General features: G+C 37.8%; 1 protein-coding gene across 6 annotated transcripts in view; it reads left to right on the plus strand.

The window, feature by feature from the left end:
* LOC126866766 (uncharacterized) overlaps positions 1-13880 on the plus strand; it is a 48003-nt gene extending 34123 nt beyond the window's left edge. The window contains exons 7-17 of one of the 6 annotated variants that reach the window (XM_050620706.1): positions 953-1034; positions 1141-1335; positions 1691-1831; positions 2063-2303; positions 2591-3256; positions 4642-5594; positions 5674-6476; positions 7677-7989; positions 8597-8846; positions 9074-9301; positions 10114-13880. In XM_050620706.1, coding sequence (XP_050476663.1) covers positions 953-1034; positions 1141-1335; positions 1691-1831; positions 2063-2303; positions 2591-3256; positions 4642-5594; positions 5674-6476; positions 7677-7989; positions 8597-8846; positions 9074-9301; positions 10114-10319 — 4078 coding nt within the window. In that variant the 3' untranslated portion in view covers positions 10320-13880. Of the gene's footprint in view, positions 1-952; positions 1035-1140; positions 1336-1672; positions 1832-2062; positions 2304-2590; positions 3257-4641; positions 5595-5673; positions 6477-7676; positions 7990-8596; positions 8847-9073; positions 9302-10113 lie in introns of those variants that run through there. The other 5 variants (XM_050620708.1, XM_050620707.1, XM_050620711.1 and 2 more) reach the window with 5 other exon arrangements.
* Positions 13881-14362: the final 482 nt, after the last annotated feature.

Genomic DNA, 14362 nt, shown 5'->3' on the forward strand with positions numbered 1-14362 from the left:
TGTCTACTTTGATGATTTCTGATGTTTTAAGATTAATAAAGATTGGACATTAACCGAGGAAGGAGAAAAGTTACTAATTATTGAAGAACATATTGTTAAACGAGCTTTGATTATTACTTTTATTTATTGTTTATTTTACATTGTTTAAATTGTCTATTATATTTGAAATATTTACATGTTATATTTATATATAAATGTTTATGCTTTTAAGTTAATTTTATGTTTTACATATGTTTATATATTGTAACGTGATTATTTCATATTACAAAGCCAATTAGTGGCTACAAGAAAGAAATTTTTAAAATGGTGTTTTCTTTGCTCATTAAATTGCACGAGAGACTGTAACAGGGAGACCTTTTTGTACTCGAATTGAACGTATACTGTAATAAAGTATCAAAGGAATATTATTTCTGAATTAATTAATTCTTTGAGTACAGAATCCTTTTTAATGACTGTGGGAAAAATATTCTTATGAATTATTCCACACACATGTTCCCAGCATTATTATAGTGGAAAGATTTTTTTTTTTCAGATTTTTATGGAAAAGCACATTTATCGTTTAATTAGCTAATAATTTATAGTCGAAGATTAAAGACTATGAAATATCAAATATCCTATTATGACTATTAATAAAATAATTTATTATACCCGGAATAATAGCAGAAGAATAATAAAATAATAACAAAATAGTGATAGAATAATAGCGAACTATCGTAATTTTAAATTTCAAAATTTCATATCAAATTCCAAGTGGCCAAATTGTGAGAACAATAAAAATCCACACAGTGAAAAATTAAATGCATAACCAATTCACGAATTTAAATTAAATCATGTCCGACCTCCTAATCGTTTCAATCAAAAAATTGTATTCCGTTCGTAGTGACAATGCGAGTTCGATTGCGTTTTAATTTAACAACGTGACAGGGTAATTAACCGAGTAATATGCTTGCAGCGCGCCGCGTGGAGGGAAACCGTGGCTACAATTTAAACAGACTGCAACAAACGGGGACAACAATGCTCAGTTAGGAAATATCGTGAGTTCATGCACGAGTTTCATTAAAATTTTTAATTGATAGTTTAGCTGCTACAGAAAGAAAGATGAAAAGAATGCTTGCAACAGGATATTCGTAACTATTGCAGGAAACAACAACGAGGTGCGTTGGTTCAGCCACGAGGATACAACACGCGAAATTAGTTCAACAGGAAGTAATCAGGTTACTTCTGGCCGCGAGGGAATCTTTGCTCAACAACTTAGCTGATTTAGCCCGTCTGCTACCTTCTTGCCAGCAAAGAGCGCTTGAGCTTGCTCAGAACACGCACAAAGAGATTACCAAGGTCGGTACTGCTTCTCAGGTTTTCTTACAAAATTCTTTGTTCTACGCATGTAAATTATTCCTAGTCGCTTTTGACAAAATTCGACTTTTATTTATGGAACATAGAGTTAGTCAGTAAAATTATTTCAATTACTTGCTACAATTAAATCGCGGACCTTTGTGCTTTATATCTTTATGAATAGAACTAAGATACTAGGTAAATAACAATGTTGATATTATCTAAGGTAATATAAATAACTTATATATGATAAATTATATAAATAACGAACTTGAAGACACCAAATTAACTTACACATGTAATATTTTTCTTTTTGTTTTCTGTGACTTCTCTGTGGAAGATAGTGGTTGTGCTGTAGTTACAGATGATGGACACGGAGGAGACTGATGTCGCTCAACTCTGCGCACAAAATATCGTTCTCTGGCAACATTTTCTGGAAGCATTCTCCGGACGCGAGGCTGTTCATCAGCATCTTGCGAAGATCCATCATCAGCTAAGGGTAAAACGCTCGTTTTATTGCCTTAACATTCCCCGCAGCTTCTAGGTGTTCTCTTTTAGACTAATTACTTTATTTCAAAGACACGAGACAAGTACATCATAGAATTAAGACGAACGAATTTGTGGCCTTTTACGATCCAACGATATCAATTAATTAAACGAAACTTCGTTTCAAATATTTTAAGAAAGTACCACTTTATTTAAATTAACATCTTTGGTCGCAAATTCATAGGTGAAACGTTTTACGGAAGGTTTCTTCGTGCTAGAAAACCCTAGGTCATCCGCATGGGGCTGTTACGATGCGAACTACCAGTCGTATCAAGCGGTGAGCGAAGCGGCAAGAAGATCGCGATATCTGTCCTCGTTGCCTCCGCTCCCAGTGCACTGTCCGGAATTGGACGGAGATCTTCACTCTCTGCCTTTGATCTTCGAGGATCAGTACGTGGATATGAAGCAGAGGCACAGAAACAGCGGCAAGTATCACTTTGATGAAAAGAACGAACGCGATATAGCTTCATATCACGAGTGATCGATCTTTTTGTACGATGATTATAACACAGGATCAAAACTTTGTTATTGTTAACCAAGCATTTTTATTAATCTAATTGCACCAACAACCGTTGTATATGTATATCATCAAGATATTCTCTATTCGTACAAATATTATCAAGCAAAATTGTCACAAGACATAGGGATTGCTACCCCTAAAGCATCCCCTATCCTTTTCAAAAATTAATCAGACAACAAATGCTCGTTTCAGTTCCCGGCATCGACGACTGCAGTTGCGGCATAGCAGCAATCCTAGAGTCGCGATCCATGGGAATCTGGTCACCAAGGAGCGAAGGCGCGGCTCAGGATATCGGTTCGGTCCAAGGTCGTCTGATGCTCACTCCATCCACGCTTCCTGCCAGGCACAGCAAATCCTTGGACCAACTAGGTCCAGACATCGCTCCAGTTCAACCAAGGACATCGCCAAAGACGCTTCCTCGATCCGTGTCCACGCAGCTGTTTCCAAGACAGAGAAGCGGGGCGCGAAACGTTACTCCACCAGCGACAGTTCCTTCAAGAGGAAGGCAAAGGTCGACAGCGCCGTCCAGTAGCACGCTTTTCCCTCCTTCGGGGCAGCAAGCCTGCTCCGCTCCAAACCCATCCCTAGGATCGACACCCGTCATCCCGTTGCCTCGCGCCAAGTCTACGCAAATGTTGGTGTTGCCCAGACAACAAAATGATCCGCAGAACACATCGATAACGTCGCTCCTCGCAGCTATGTTTCCTGAATTACCGCCAGGAGGACAGTTACCTGGGTACAGACCGTCGAACAAGTCCTGCGAACAAACTCTTACGGTACCCACCTGTCTGGGAACGATGGACCATGCTCAGATGACAGATTGTTGGAGCGAGAATAAGGCTCCTAATATTAATGAAGGTAGGATGGTGTTCTTTCGTGGAGGAGGATTCTTTGACTCCTTGAGAGCAAAGTTTATGAAGAAGAGAGTTTATGAAAGATTGATCGACATAGATCAGTTTAGGGAAAGAAGAAATCGTACTTATATCTGGGTGTATTAGTTTCTTTTTCTGATATCTTCTTTTTCTGATATGTGTAATGCTAGCAGAAGAGTAAATATCAAACTAAAACATCAAATCTTTATGATTCTCATATAAATATTCACATAAATCATTTTGAATAATTCCATTAAGATTTATTTATTTAATATTTAATATTTCAATCGATATTAATGTCATTCTATACATTCCATATGCTTCTCGATAATGTATCATATAATTTATGGTTATCATATTATAATGTATGGTAAGATTATACCAAATGAAACATTAAGCCATTTTACATAACATATTTATTCCACTGCCTACCAAGAAGCTCATGAATTAATACATTATCTTTCATTACTCACAACATAAAAATCCAAGTAAATATTATTGAAATGACATTCGAATATTAACATTCACGTGTTTGTATTTGCAATAGACGATACAAGTACATATCTTTTTATCGAAAATATTGAAATGCGAGTGATTTGGTATGTTTTTGGAGAATACTTATTTTACAGAACTGGTGATAAAATATTCTTGATTCAGTGGAATAATTCTGTATAATATTACGGAGTAGCTACTTCGTAATGAATCCGCTCATTCGCTAGTATGGTACATTCTGTACAACTCTCCATATTCCCCACATTGTCCCTGGAACACTCCCTTTGAACTTGCGGAAAAAACACTCGCTCTGAACTCTCATTCGCTATACGCGGTTCACCCTTAAGAGAACTCACCCCTACGTGTGCACACGTACACAACCGTACACTCATACTCATCGCACAACTTTTACGTAGCGTGCATTTTTGAAATTTTTATTTTTTACGGCTCATACTCCGCTTAACAGCTCTTTCTTCTCTGTATTACTCACTCAATAAAGTTTATGACACCCTTTAGAAAACACCTCTATGTTAATATTCTACGTTCTCTAGTACCTGCAATCAACAAGGTTTTCCTCTTTCAGAGTATTTATATCGTTTATATTATAGAAAATATATTATGTATTCAGGAAATATTAAATATTGATATGAAATATTAAAATATTACATTTAGTTTATTTACACTATCTATGTTATTATAAAGCTAACTTACAAAACTTTCTAACAATCCTCCAAATCCTAGCACATCCAATCATAAGTTCTTATTTGTCTTTATCTATTTCAGTAATGGTTAAAACGTTATTAACTGTTTATTGAATTTTTATCCGTTTTAATTTTACTAAGCGTTAAATTGATCAAATCGTTAACTATTGCTTTACAGATTACCATTCTCTGGATACAAGAAGGATTCGACTAGAGCCACGCAGTCACCGATTACCAACGCGTCACCCACTGTCGACCGCCAACGACCAAAACAACTTTCTACCAACAAAATCGAGCGTCAATGGCGACACGTTTCTCCCAGAACAACAGCCGCTTCTCACAGCCACACTGGACAGAGTGACCTATCGAGGAAATTCCCGTAAACAAACGCATCAAACGGGTGGCAAGTACAGTCAAACGAATGGTCTAGAGTCTCGCAGGTATCACACAATTGGTAAAACTGGGTCCGGGTTAAATCAGCGAAATCGAGAGGTTCAGGATTCAATGAATGGCGGAGGGTTGCCCAGCAGTCATTCGATGATGGCTGATCCTTTGTATAAAAGATCCAATTACACGTCGACAACTACGGACTCCTTCTTTTATCGGACAAATGGCACCAGTGGGAGAACACGTGGAGAACCAGAGAGACCAAGGAGACCAAAAAGCACAGAAAGATTAGTAGATGACGTTGATCGTAACGAGTATTGTGATTTTCGAAGAGAAAGACCAAGAAGAAGAGAGGAGAGGTCTGCTGTCAAGAGCCCTCGTAATGGCGTCGCACCTTGTTACGGAGAAGCAGAGAAACATAGGAGGCCACATAGCGAAGATAAGATGCAAGAATTAACTAACGAGATGTTTTACAAGGTGATGACGTCTGAACCGAAGAAGGAACAACGTGTGGAGAAGAGGAAGGACAGGCATGGAAGAAGACCACATTCCGCGCCTGTTCTGGATATTGATCATCCGGCTGAGGAGAATAGGAAGTGTAGTCATAGGAATAGGAAACCAGCACCACCACCTCCAGCTTATCAGGATCCTGCGGTGGCTCCGCTGCCAAAGTACAGGCCTCCGCCTCCGGTAACCACGACGAGCGTCCTGGGGGTGGAGAATAATAATAAAATTATTCTGAAGGTAGTATCTCTTACGTTCTTCTTTGATAATTCTCTATATAAAATCTTCATACGTGAAAATTCCTTCTCCATAATTACAGGTAGATCCCATAAAGTCTCCCATGGAGGCGCCAGCAACGAATGGAACAACACCATCCGACACCTCCAGCGCGGTCCCAGCGCCAAGCGTGAAAAGACTGAGATGTGCGAGTGTGCCAGTGGCGCAGAACAAAGTTGTGGTACCACGAAGCGCAGTGTCGTTACCTTGCATGCCCATACGCGACAGCAAGGACAGCCTTAGCAACAATCTTCCCGTCATTCCGAATCCTCTCAGCCCGCCGTCCAGCAGACCGAGTAGCCCAACGATGAGCTCCAGTTCCAGTAACCTTACGTCCGAGTGTTCCGGATGGGTCAGCAGCGGGGACACGTCTAGCTCCGAGCAGCGTCGAAACGCGAAGCTATCGAGCGAACAGCTTCGTCAAAAATTGTCAAAAATCGTACCAAGAAAAGAAAGACCCGCTCCGACGAAAGAAAGCGTAGAGGAGCATTCGTACGAAGAAGTACGACTTCCGCCTCCAAAAATGTTCCAGGACGAACCACCGCCTCCAGAGGAATTTCGTGATCCGCCTGCTATCATCGATAATCCTTTGTATCACGTTTACGAGACGGTGAAACCGGTTAGAAGTCCTAAACAGACAAAGACTGCGCCGTGTAGTCCTCAGAAGAATAGAGATAGGGAGAGGGAGAGAGATAGAGATCTTGCATATGGAGCTAGGGATATTTGTTTAGATTGTTATCAAGAGGGCAAGGAACTGTTACAGTCGATTCAGGATGAGTCGATTAATTTTAAAAAATGCAAGGAAGCGTTCAAGAGGCAGATGAGCTTCTCAGGGAAGATTTACAGGTGCGTTGATGATTATACAGGGTTTCTTGTGAGATTTGATTTCGCTGGTTTGGTGGGGTCGAAGCTTTTCGTTTGATAATAAGATTGTTGGCTGATTAAGTACAATGGATGAACGATGGTTTGATATCATTCATGCATTGTGTTGTTAAATTAACAACAGCTCTAAAGATGATTAATTATTCCTGTCATTTATGACGGTTTGTTTAACTGTATCGTACTGATCAGATGAAACACGAGGCACTAAAGGCAATATGCGTGTGATTAATTAATTTTGAAAGTTTGGAGTAAAGTGTTTGTTTGAATAGCCTTCTAACGCTTTACCAGATTATAATTCATTTAGCTGAGGATTTAGTGGCGTACATTAAATATTTTTACTTCAACACCGATTAGTTATATAGTTTAGCTACCAAGTCCCTTTGGCCTTCACATAGTCCCTTCGTTATAACACGTATAATTTCACAGCGAAAATTATGATTTTCTGTATTTGGTTGTTCGAAAAGTTCGTAATATTTAGGGAAAATTTAAAGCTAATATATTTCTACAAAACGAATATTTTCTTTAACTTTTAAGTTTCCGAATGATCAGAATAAGCGACCATTGAATATGTCAGTTAAAACAATACTTTTGCTTTGCGTTTGAGAAAAATGATATTTTACTCAGTAGACAAGATTTTAAAGACGTGTTTTTTAACTTTCTAAAACAATAAACGTCTTACCATTTAATTTAGAAATTTTAGATGATATCTGGTACCAGATGTTTGAAAGATATTACAAGTTTTGATTTAAACACGTCCTATTAAATAATTATTTTTTTTTACAATTCACCAGTGTTTTCTCTTTACGCGTTGCAGTTGATATCTAATTTTCATCAAACTCAATATCTTATCGATTACCAGAAGTTCATAATAAACCATCTTCTCTCAATCTCATAACAAACAGCGTCCACCTAATCTCATCTTAACAATCTCGCAAGAAAATATTTCTAACTATTAAAAACGCTACGAACTTTCCAAACAGCTGAATAACTCCAAGCCAAACTTTAATATCGTGCAATTATTTTCGCCTATTTTTCTTTCTCGCCTTTGTTCGCAAACATCCGTGCCATTTTCTATCTGCCTTTTTGAGTTCGGCGATGGCTTTCTTCTGTCACTTTGTGTTTTTTCGTAGTTAAGTTTCTCTTTGTCTACCTTATCCCCTCTAGAGAACACAAGGAAGCGCAGTTGCGTTTCCATAAACGTGCCCATTCCTTTGGATACGGTGACTTCCTGACCCCGTCGTCGGTAAAACCTCTAAGATCGAATGTGCCTCTTAGTGATTATCCGACCCTGGCCTCGACCATGCCGTACTTCCACATCAGCAACGAGTATCGGCTGTTCTCGCCGGAAGGAGCTCATCTGATTATCTGTGTGCACGGTCTCGATGGCAACCCCGCTGATCTTCGCTTGGTCAAGACGTACTTGGAACTGAGTCTTCCCGGAGCGCATCTAGATTTTTTAATGTCTGAGAGAAATCAAGTGAGATTTGTTTCATTATATTTTATTAGGAGGACAGAATTTTTCTCAGTTCGATCTATATAAGTAATAGAAGTATTTATTTATTATGAATGTTTCTTTTTTAATTTATTAGATTGCAAGATATATTTCCTAGTGATTCTGATTGGAAATTAGCTTTGCATGTTATTTTTTTGTGAATACGAGGAGATCGGCCTTTTGTATTTCTTCCTCATCAAACAACCATCAATTAATTTTGTTTTTCGTGGCTCAACTAATTTTTGTATAACGTCGATGACAGTCGAAATAACTTAACTGTAACTTTGGAAATTGTATTTCCGAATAAAATCGGTCGGTGTAAGTGGCATCGAGGAAAACAGAAAAATTCTATAGATGTTGATTGAAGATGTTATCTGTAAATTTAAGAATGAAAAATATTATAAAATATTTGAGATACATACACATTCGTGTGAGATTCAGTTTGAAGTAGAATCGCCATAGATTTGATATCTCAAAGCAAGTCTAAATTAGAACCAAAAACGACTAGAAACGAGAGTGAAAAAGATTGTCTATTCGAAAGAAGTAACGAACGTGTGTTAATAAATTGCATATTTCTATGTTGCATGAAAAGGGTGACACATTTTCGGATTTCGATACAATGACGGATCGACTGGTAGCCGAGATTCTGCATCACATCGAGACGTCGGGCCTGAACCCGACGAAAGTCAGCTTCATTGGACATTCTTTAGGGACCATCATCATAAGAAGCGCTCTGACGCGGCCTCAATTACGGCCGCTTCTTCCACGTTTACACACGTTTCTCAGCCTAAGCGGTCCACACTTAGGTACACTATATAACACCAGTGGATTAGTTAACGCAGGTAATGTCAGAAAATAATTCGTCTTCTCTGGTCGTTGAAAACGAAATTTTAGCGATCTTGTAAAAATGTCTAATAATCTGAAGATACAAATTCCAACACATAAAAAGTTTGTAACAATTCTAAACTAGATGATTCTAAGAACGAAGGAACTTGTTTATTTTAAAATCGTAAATTCCTATACGTTAAGACTTGAAACTGTTATTTCCAAAATAAAACTATGTCCTCAGGTATGTGGTTCATGCAGAAGCTGAAGAAGTCCGTCTCGTTGCTGCAACTGGCTATGAAAGATGCGCCGAATGTTAGACGGTCGTTCATGTTCCGCCTCAGTCAGAAGAGCAATCTCGAGAAATTCAAACACGTGCTGCTGTGCGGGAGCGCGCAGGATCGATACGTGCCGCTTCATTCCGCTCGTATAGAACTCTGCAAAGCCGCCGTACGGGATTCGACCGATCAAGGTAATCGAACTCCATTTATTTTTTCATTTATCTCTGGTAATACGACTTTATCGAACGAGCAATCTTGGGAATAAGAGACTTCCATCAGGAGATCCTAAAAGGCTATCTTTTTTTTCTTTTTTTTTTACCAAAGAGTTCCACTTTCTTACGAAAGAAAAGAGTTTATTGGCTTTATGCCGAGAAGCTGTATATTATAATTGTAGTGTTCCAAATTTGGCATCCTCTACGCTACAATGGAACGTGATTTGTTACTTTTAAGAACAGTAAGAGTAGGACTTCACGACAGTTTTATAATAAAATACTTGGAAAATAAAGATAGCGATTGTCGAGGTTGACTGATAGAAGAACGAGTGGATGAATTTGTAATAGAAAAATATATTGAAATAAGTATACGTATTAGTGTATGTTGATCCAGATCCTCACTTTTACAGTGTTACAATACAACAGAAGAAGCTATGATAGGGAGCACGTTTATATATTTATAACAAAGGACATTACCAAAAAGTTGATCTTGTAGCTGTAGCTGAAGGCTGCAAGAAACAGCAATAGAAATCTACTTATAGCTCTTTTGTTTCTAGATCTTGTAACCAAAAACAAAATTTATATTCAAAGGTACACTAATATTGGCCTCTCCTTATTTCAATTTGTACAATTTATACTGAATGTTAACTGGGTTTCTAATACTTATATACTAGGTGTATATAATTTGATAGAATAATAACAGAATATTATGTTGAGTAGAAGACCCTAATTGTGAAATATCAGATGCGTCGTAATTGAATAAAATAAATTAAAACAATGTGATCTTGCAGGTGCAGCATATCGTGAGATGGTGCACAACATCCTGTACCCGGTGATGTCCTCGTCAGGAGTAAGTTTAGTGAGGTACGACGTGCACCACGCGTTACCTGCGACGGCAAACGCTCTGATTGGCCGAGCCGCTCACATCGCCGTCCTCGATTCCGAGCTTTTCATCGAGAAGTTCCTGCTGGTGGCTGGTCTGAAATACTTCAGATAAGGAACGGACTGCCTAGCGACTTAAATAACGAACCATTAAAGGAACGAGATAAAAAAAATGAAGAGAAACTAGTCTAATACTAGCGAATTAACTAGCAACAGGGAGAGATGAACATAAAAAAAAAAAAAAAACAGAAGAATAAAGTCGAGAGCGGATTCTCGTAACTCTCCGTGTCGTCTTCGATCGCATTAGGAATAATTAGCGCGTCCTGCTCGATAATTGCCCCGCTTCTAAACTAAAATACCTTCGCCTCTTTTTTCAACGCTTGCTCCGTTTCTCTTCTTCCAAACGATGGAAAATCGGTCGTTCGATCGATCAGAAGCGGGGCAATTCCAACGTTTTTACACACAAGTGGCCACATCGTTCGGACATGTTTTAATATAAGAACGTCGTCGATCAGTTTCTCTCGTTAGGTTCCTAAGTGTCATTCCATCGTGGCGCCATTCGAAGCGCGTCCCTCGCCCTCCATTTCGACGATTCATCGAGCCATCGAACGATTGTAACGTATTGTAACGAATGGACCTATGTCTGCGCGAAGAATGGGCCTACGTGAATGCTTGTTTCCGCAGCTGGCTCTTCTCTCAATGGAAGAAAATCACGAAACGAGTAGCTTGAGATTGGTTTAGGGTGGTTTCATGGTCAATCGTGTTGGATGTGTTCACTGTTATCTGAGACGAGTACGCGCGAGCATTTAGGAAAAATAGAGGACGAAACGTAGGATGATAGAGTGGGAATTTCATGGAAAATTATGTAGAAATGGCGGAGTTTTTATTATTGACGTGCTACGTTACGTGTACTTTTACTCCTCTGTAAGCAAACCGAGTTATCAACGATTCCGAATGTCTTGAATTATTTAATTTCTATCGGGAGATCTTTTAACTTAACGTATGATTGTACAGTGCAATGTGCAGGGATGCAAAAACGTTTAGTGACGCCTACTAAAAAGAATACTGCGAATATAGTAATTTTCAACAAAGGATTCGATAAGAATTTCGATTAATAATAACATAAATTTATGTGCCAATAATCTTCTCACTTAGTTGTCATCTGACAAGAACCGTAGAATTGTCTCAGATTTATCGAAGATCTGTAATCATAAAGAAATTAGATTTGAAAATAATCTTACTTATATCGTCTGTAAGTTCTATGGATGAACGTGTTTGCCTACGGAGGATTAATAATGACAAGATCAAATCTTCTGATAATGAAATGGAATACTGATGGAAAATGATTTATACAGGATATAGTAAATGAAATATTTGGTCAGTGATTTAACTTGAATTAAATGGGAATTGATGTACATTATCTAAATAGAAACTGGAATTGAAACTTCCTTTTTATGATGATAATTGTGATATATAGATGAATACTACTATAATAACGGTGCTCTGCTTCTTATCTATATCGTTGTTAGTCTGTATTCCATTAATTTATCCATCGAGATAGAATCTCTTTATTAACACTTCTGTAACAAGCATTCCATTTTCTTAATTCAGAGCTAAGATAATTTTTCAAGTTTCATTTGCTACTACGCATACACATGCATATGTATACGTTGTCTATTCAGAACATCTTTCTTGAAAACAGCGCAACAATATTTCTCTATACAGATGTCAATAATTCAACGTATATTACGGTAAGTTAAATCACTGGTTATAAGTCACCGATTAATGATAATGAACGTTTACGTAAGATTACAGAAACTACGGCAAACCATCCTAAAGCAATTTAAATATCCAATTTAAATACCAATTTAAATATCGAGTTTTCGGCCTATCGCAAAACCCGATGCTGTCGAGTAATTCCCAGGGTAGAAAAAAGGAATAGAAAAACGGGAAACGTATAATCAATTCATTAAAAGATAATCGGGACACGAATAAAGGATCGTTCGAACGATCCTCATCGACATCTATCATCGTCATCGACATCGATATCGCGTCATCGATTCCAACCGGAAAATCCGTTTTAACATCACTGCGAAAAAAAAGCAAGAAAAGAATCTCTCGTTAACAAAATAATTAAACGAGAAAGGACAAAATCGTGAACTCGCCTTTTTTTTCCCGCTTCTTTTTAAGACTCGAGAGAACACAGCGACGCATCGCATGACGGGTTTCACCGTGGCTCCTTTTAACGTAGCTCGGTGTCGAAAAAACAAAAAGAAAAAAAATGGAAAAATCTAAAAGAAACGCAAAAAAATATACGATGTATATTATAGAAAACGAAAAAACAAATTAAGACAATGCAGGGACACATTGTCTAGACGCTAGGAAAGTTACGAAACGCATGTCAATTGTTACTCTCAGATAAGTGTGAGTGCGTGTGATGTGCGGAGGATGGATGAGACGCGTAAAGTATGAAAGCAAGAGAGAAAGAGAGAGAGAGAGAGAGAGTGAGAGTATCTTAATTTAAAAAGAAAACAAAAACGAAACACAGAAAATAAAATACTAAGAAAATGGCAAACATTGCGGGAAGAGGCAAGAAAAGAAGATGTAGGGATACAAGGTACGACGAGGAATCTCGAAATGATCGTTACGTCGAAGCGACTTACAGATACAAGATTTCAATTGTTTTTTACGTTCGAATGGTGATAGTGAAACGATGATAGTGAAACGACGATAGTGAAAATTAACGGACAGATGCAAGACGAGCAAGAGGAATAGTAGAGGAATAAAAACACGAGGAGAACGAGACAAGTGACTAAACATTTTCAGGTATATGAAATCCCTCCAATACTAGATCTCAATTGCTCAGAACAATCTAAGTAAAGATGTTATACATTTAATCGTAAAATCGAAGCAACGAAGACGCGCGGCTGTGTCGCGTCTCCTAATTGCTAATCGTGAATGTGATCGAAAGAATGGTACGTGCGCAATTTTGACGTTTTCCAAGATAGAAGAAGAGGGAGGAGGTCATGAGTCGATGAGATACGCCGCGCTACGCCGATACGATTATGGCAATTTGATTTTTCCACGCGACTGGATGAAAGTTATTTCGTGAATTATATTGGAAGCATTTAATCTGTTGCTCTCTTTTACGAAGTACGGTTGAATACTTTGATTAACGTGTTTGTCGATAATTGAGTTTATTTATTTATTTTTTCTGCGAATTGTCGTTCAAGGTAATGTTTTTCATTGATTATATTTTTTTCAATTTTAAGCCTCTACTTATACCAAGTAACGCGATTATCGACGTATTTGTTAAATATAAATCTAATAATTCGTTTATAATTTACATCGATTATACTATATATATATATCCATTACACACTTTACAAGTATTTGATTTAGTTAATAATTTTAATCAAAATTCAAATAAATTCTAACGTACAATTAAAATCTGGACACGTTGAAAACAATTTACAGAGCATTATTTGTAAACAATTTTTACATGATTTTCTATGCATGTAGTAAAGGAAAATTGCGATGTCGTACGGCGATTCTTCTTGTAATATCGTTAAGTGTAAACCCACTGCGCCCAATATAAACGTTTACCCATGAGATTGTCGTGTAAGCCGTTTACATCGTAAAGAAAATAAAAAAAAAAAAAAAAAAGAAAGAAAAATGTTGCGCGTACTCGCGAAAAATCGTGTAACGTTGTACACGTTCCGCGTCGCGCGATGTGTTGCTATACGGTTCATCGGAATTCTAGAACGAGTACTGCTTCTTCAGGACCACAGTATCTTCGTACTCGTCTTCGTTCGTCCGAGTCTCACACTCGTAACAGCTGTGAAGCACAAAAAAGTTTTTAGAATTTTTCCTGTCCATCCATAAGGTCACATCGGTTTCCTTCATTTTTCTTTTTACGCATTACGCTCAGTCGTTACTTACGATCGTCGGATTATCGAGCGTGCGTTAGGAGTGAAGAGAAAGCATTTGCATTTGAGAAGTCAGAGAATGGTTGTTTTTCTATTCTTTTAATTCAAATCGATGTCCCATTTGATATCAAAATATAGATTCAATTTTACTACTCTAGATGATACGTATTTGTCTTAATACTTCGTAAGGTGTTCATGCGGTTATTAAATTATTAACCAACATGGTTTT

The sequence above is a fragment of the Bombus huntii genome, chromosome 6 (genome assembly GCF_024542735.1).
Source record: "Bombus huntii isolate Logan2020A chromosome 6, iyBomHunt1.1, whole genome shotgun sequence".
Lineage (NCBI taxonomy): Eukaryota > Metazoa > Arthropoda > Insecta > Hymenoptera > Apidae > Bombus > Bombus huntii.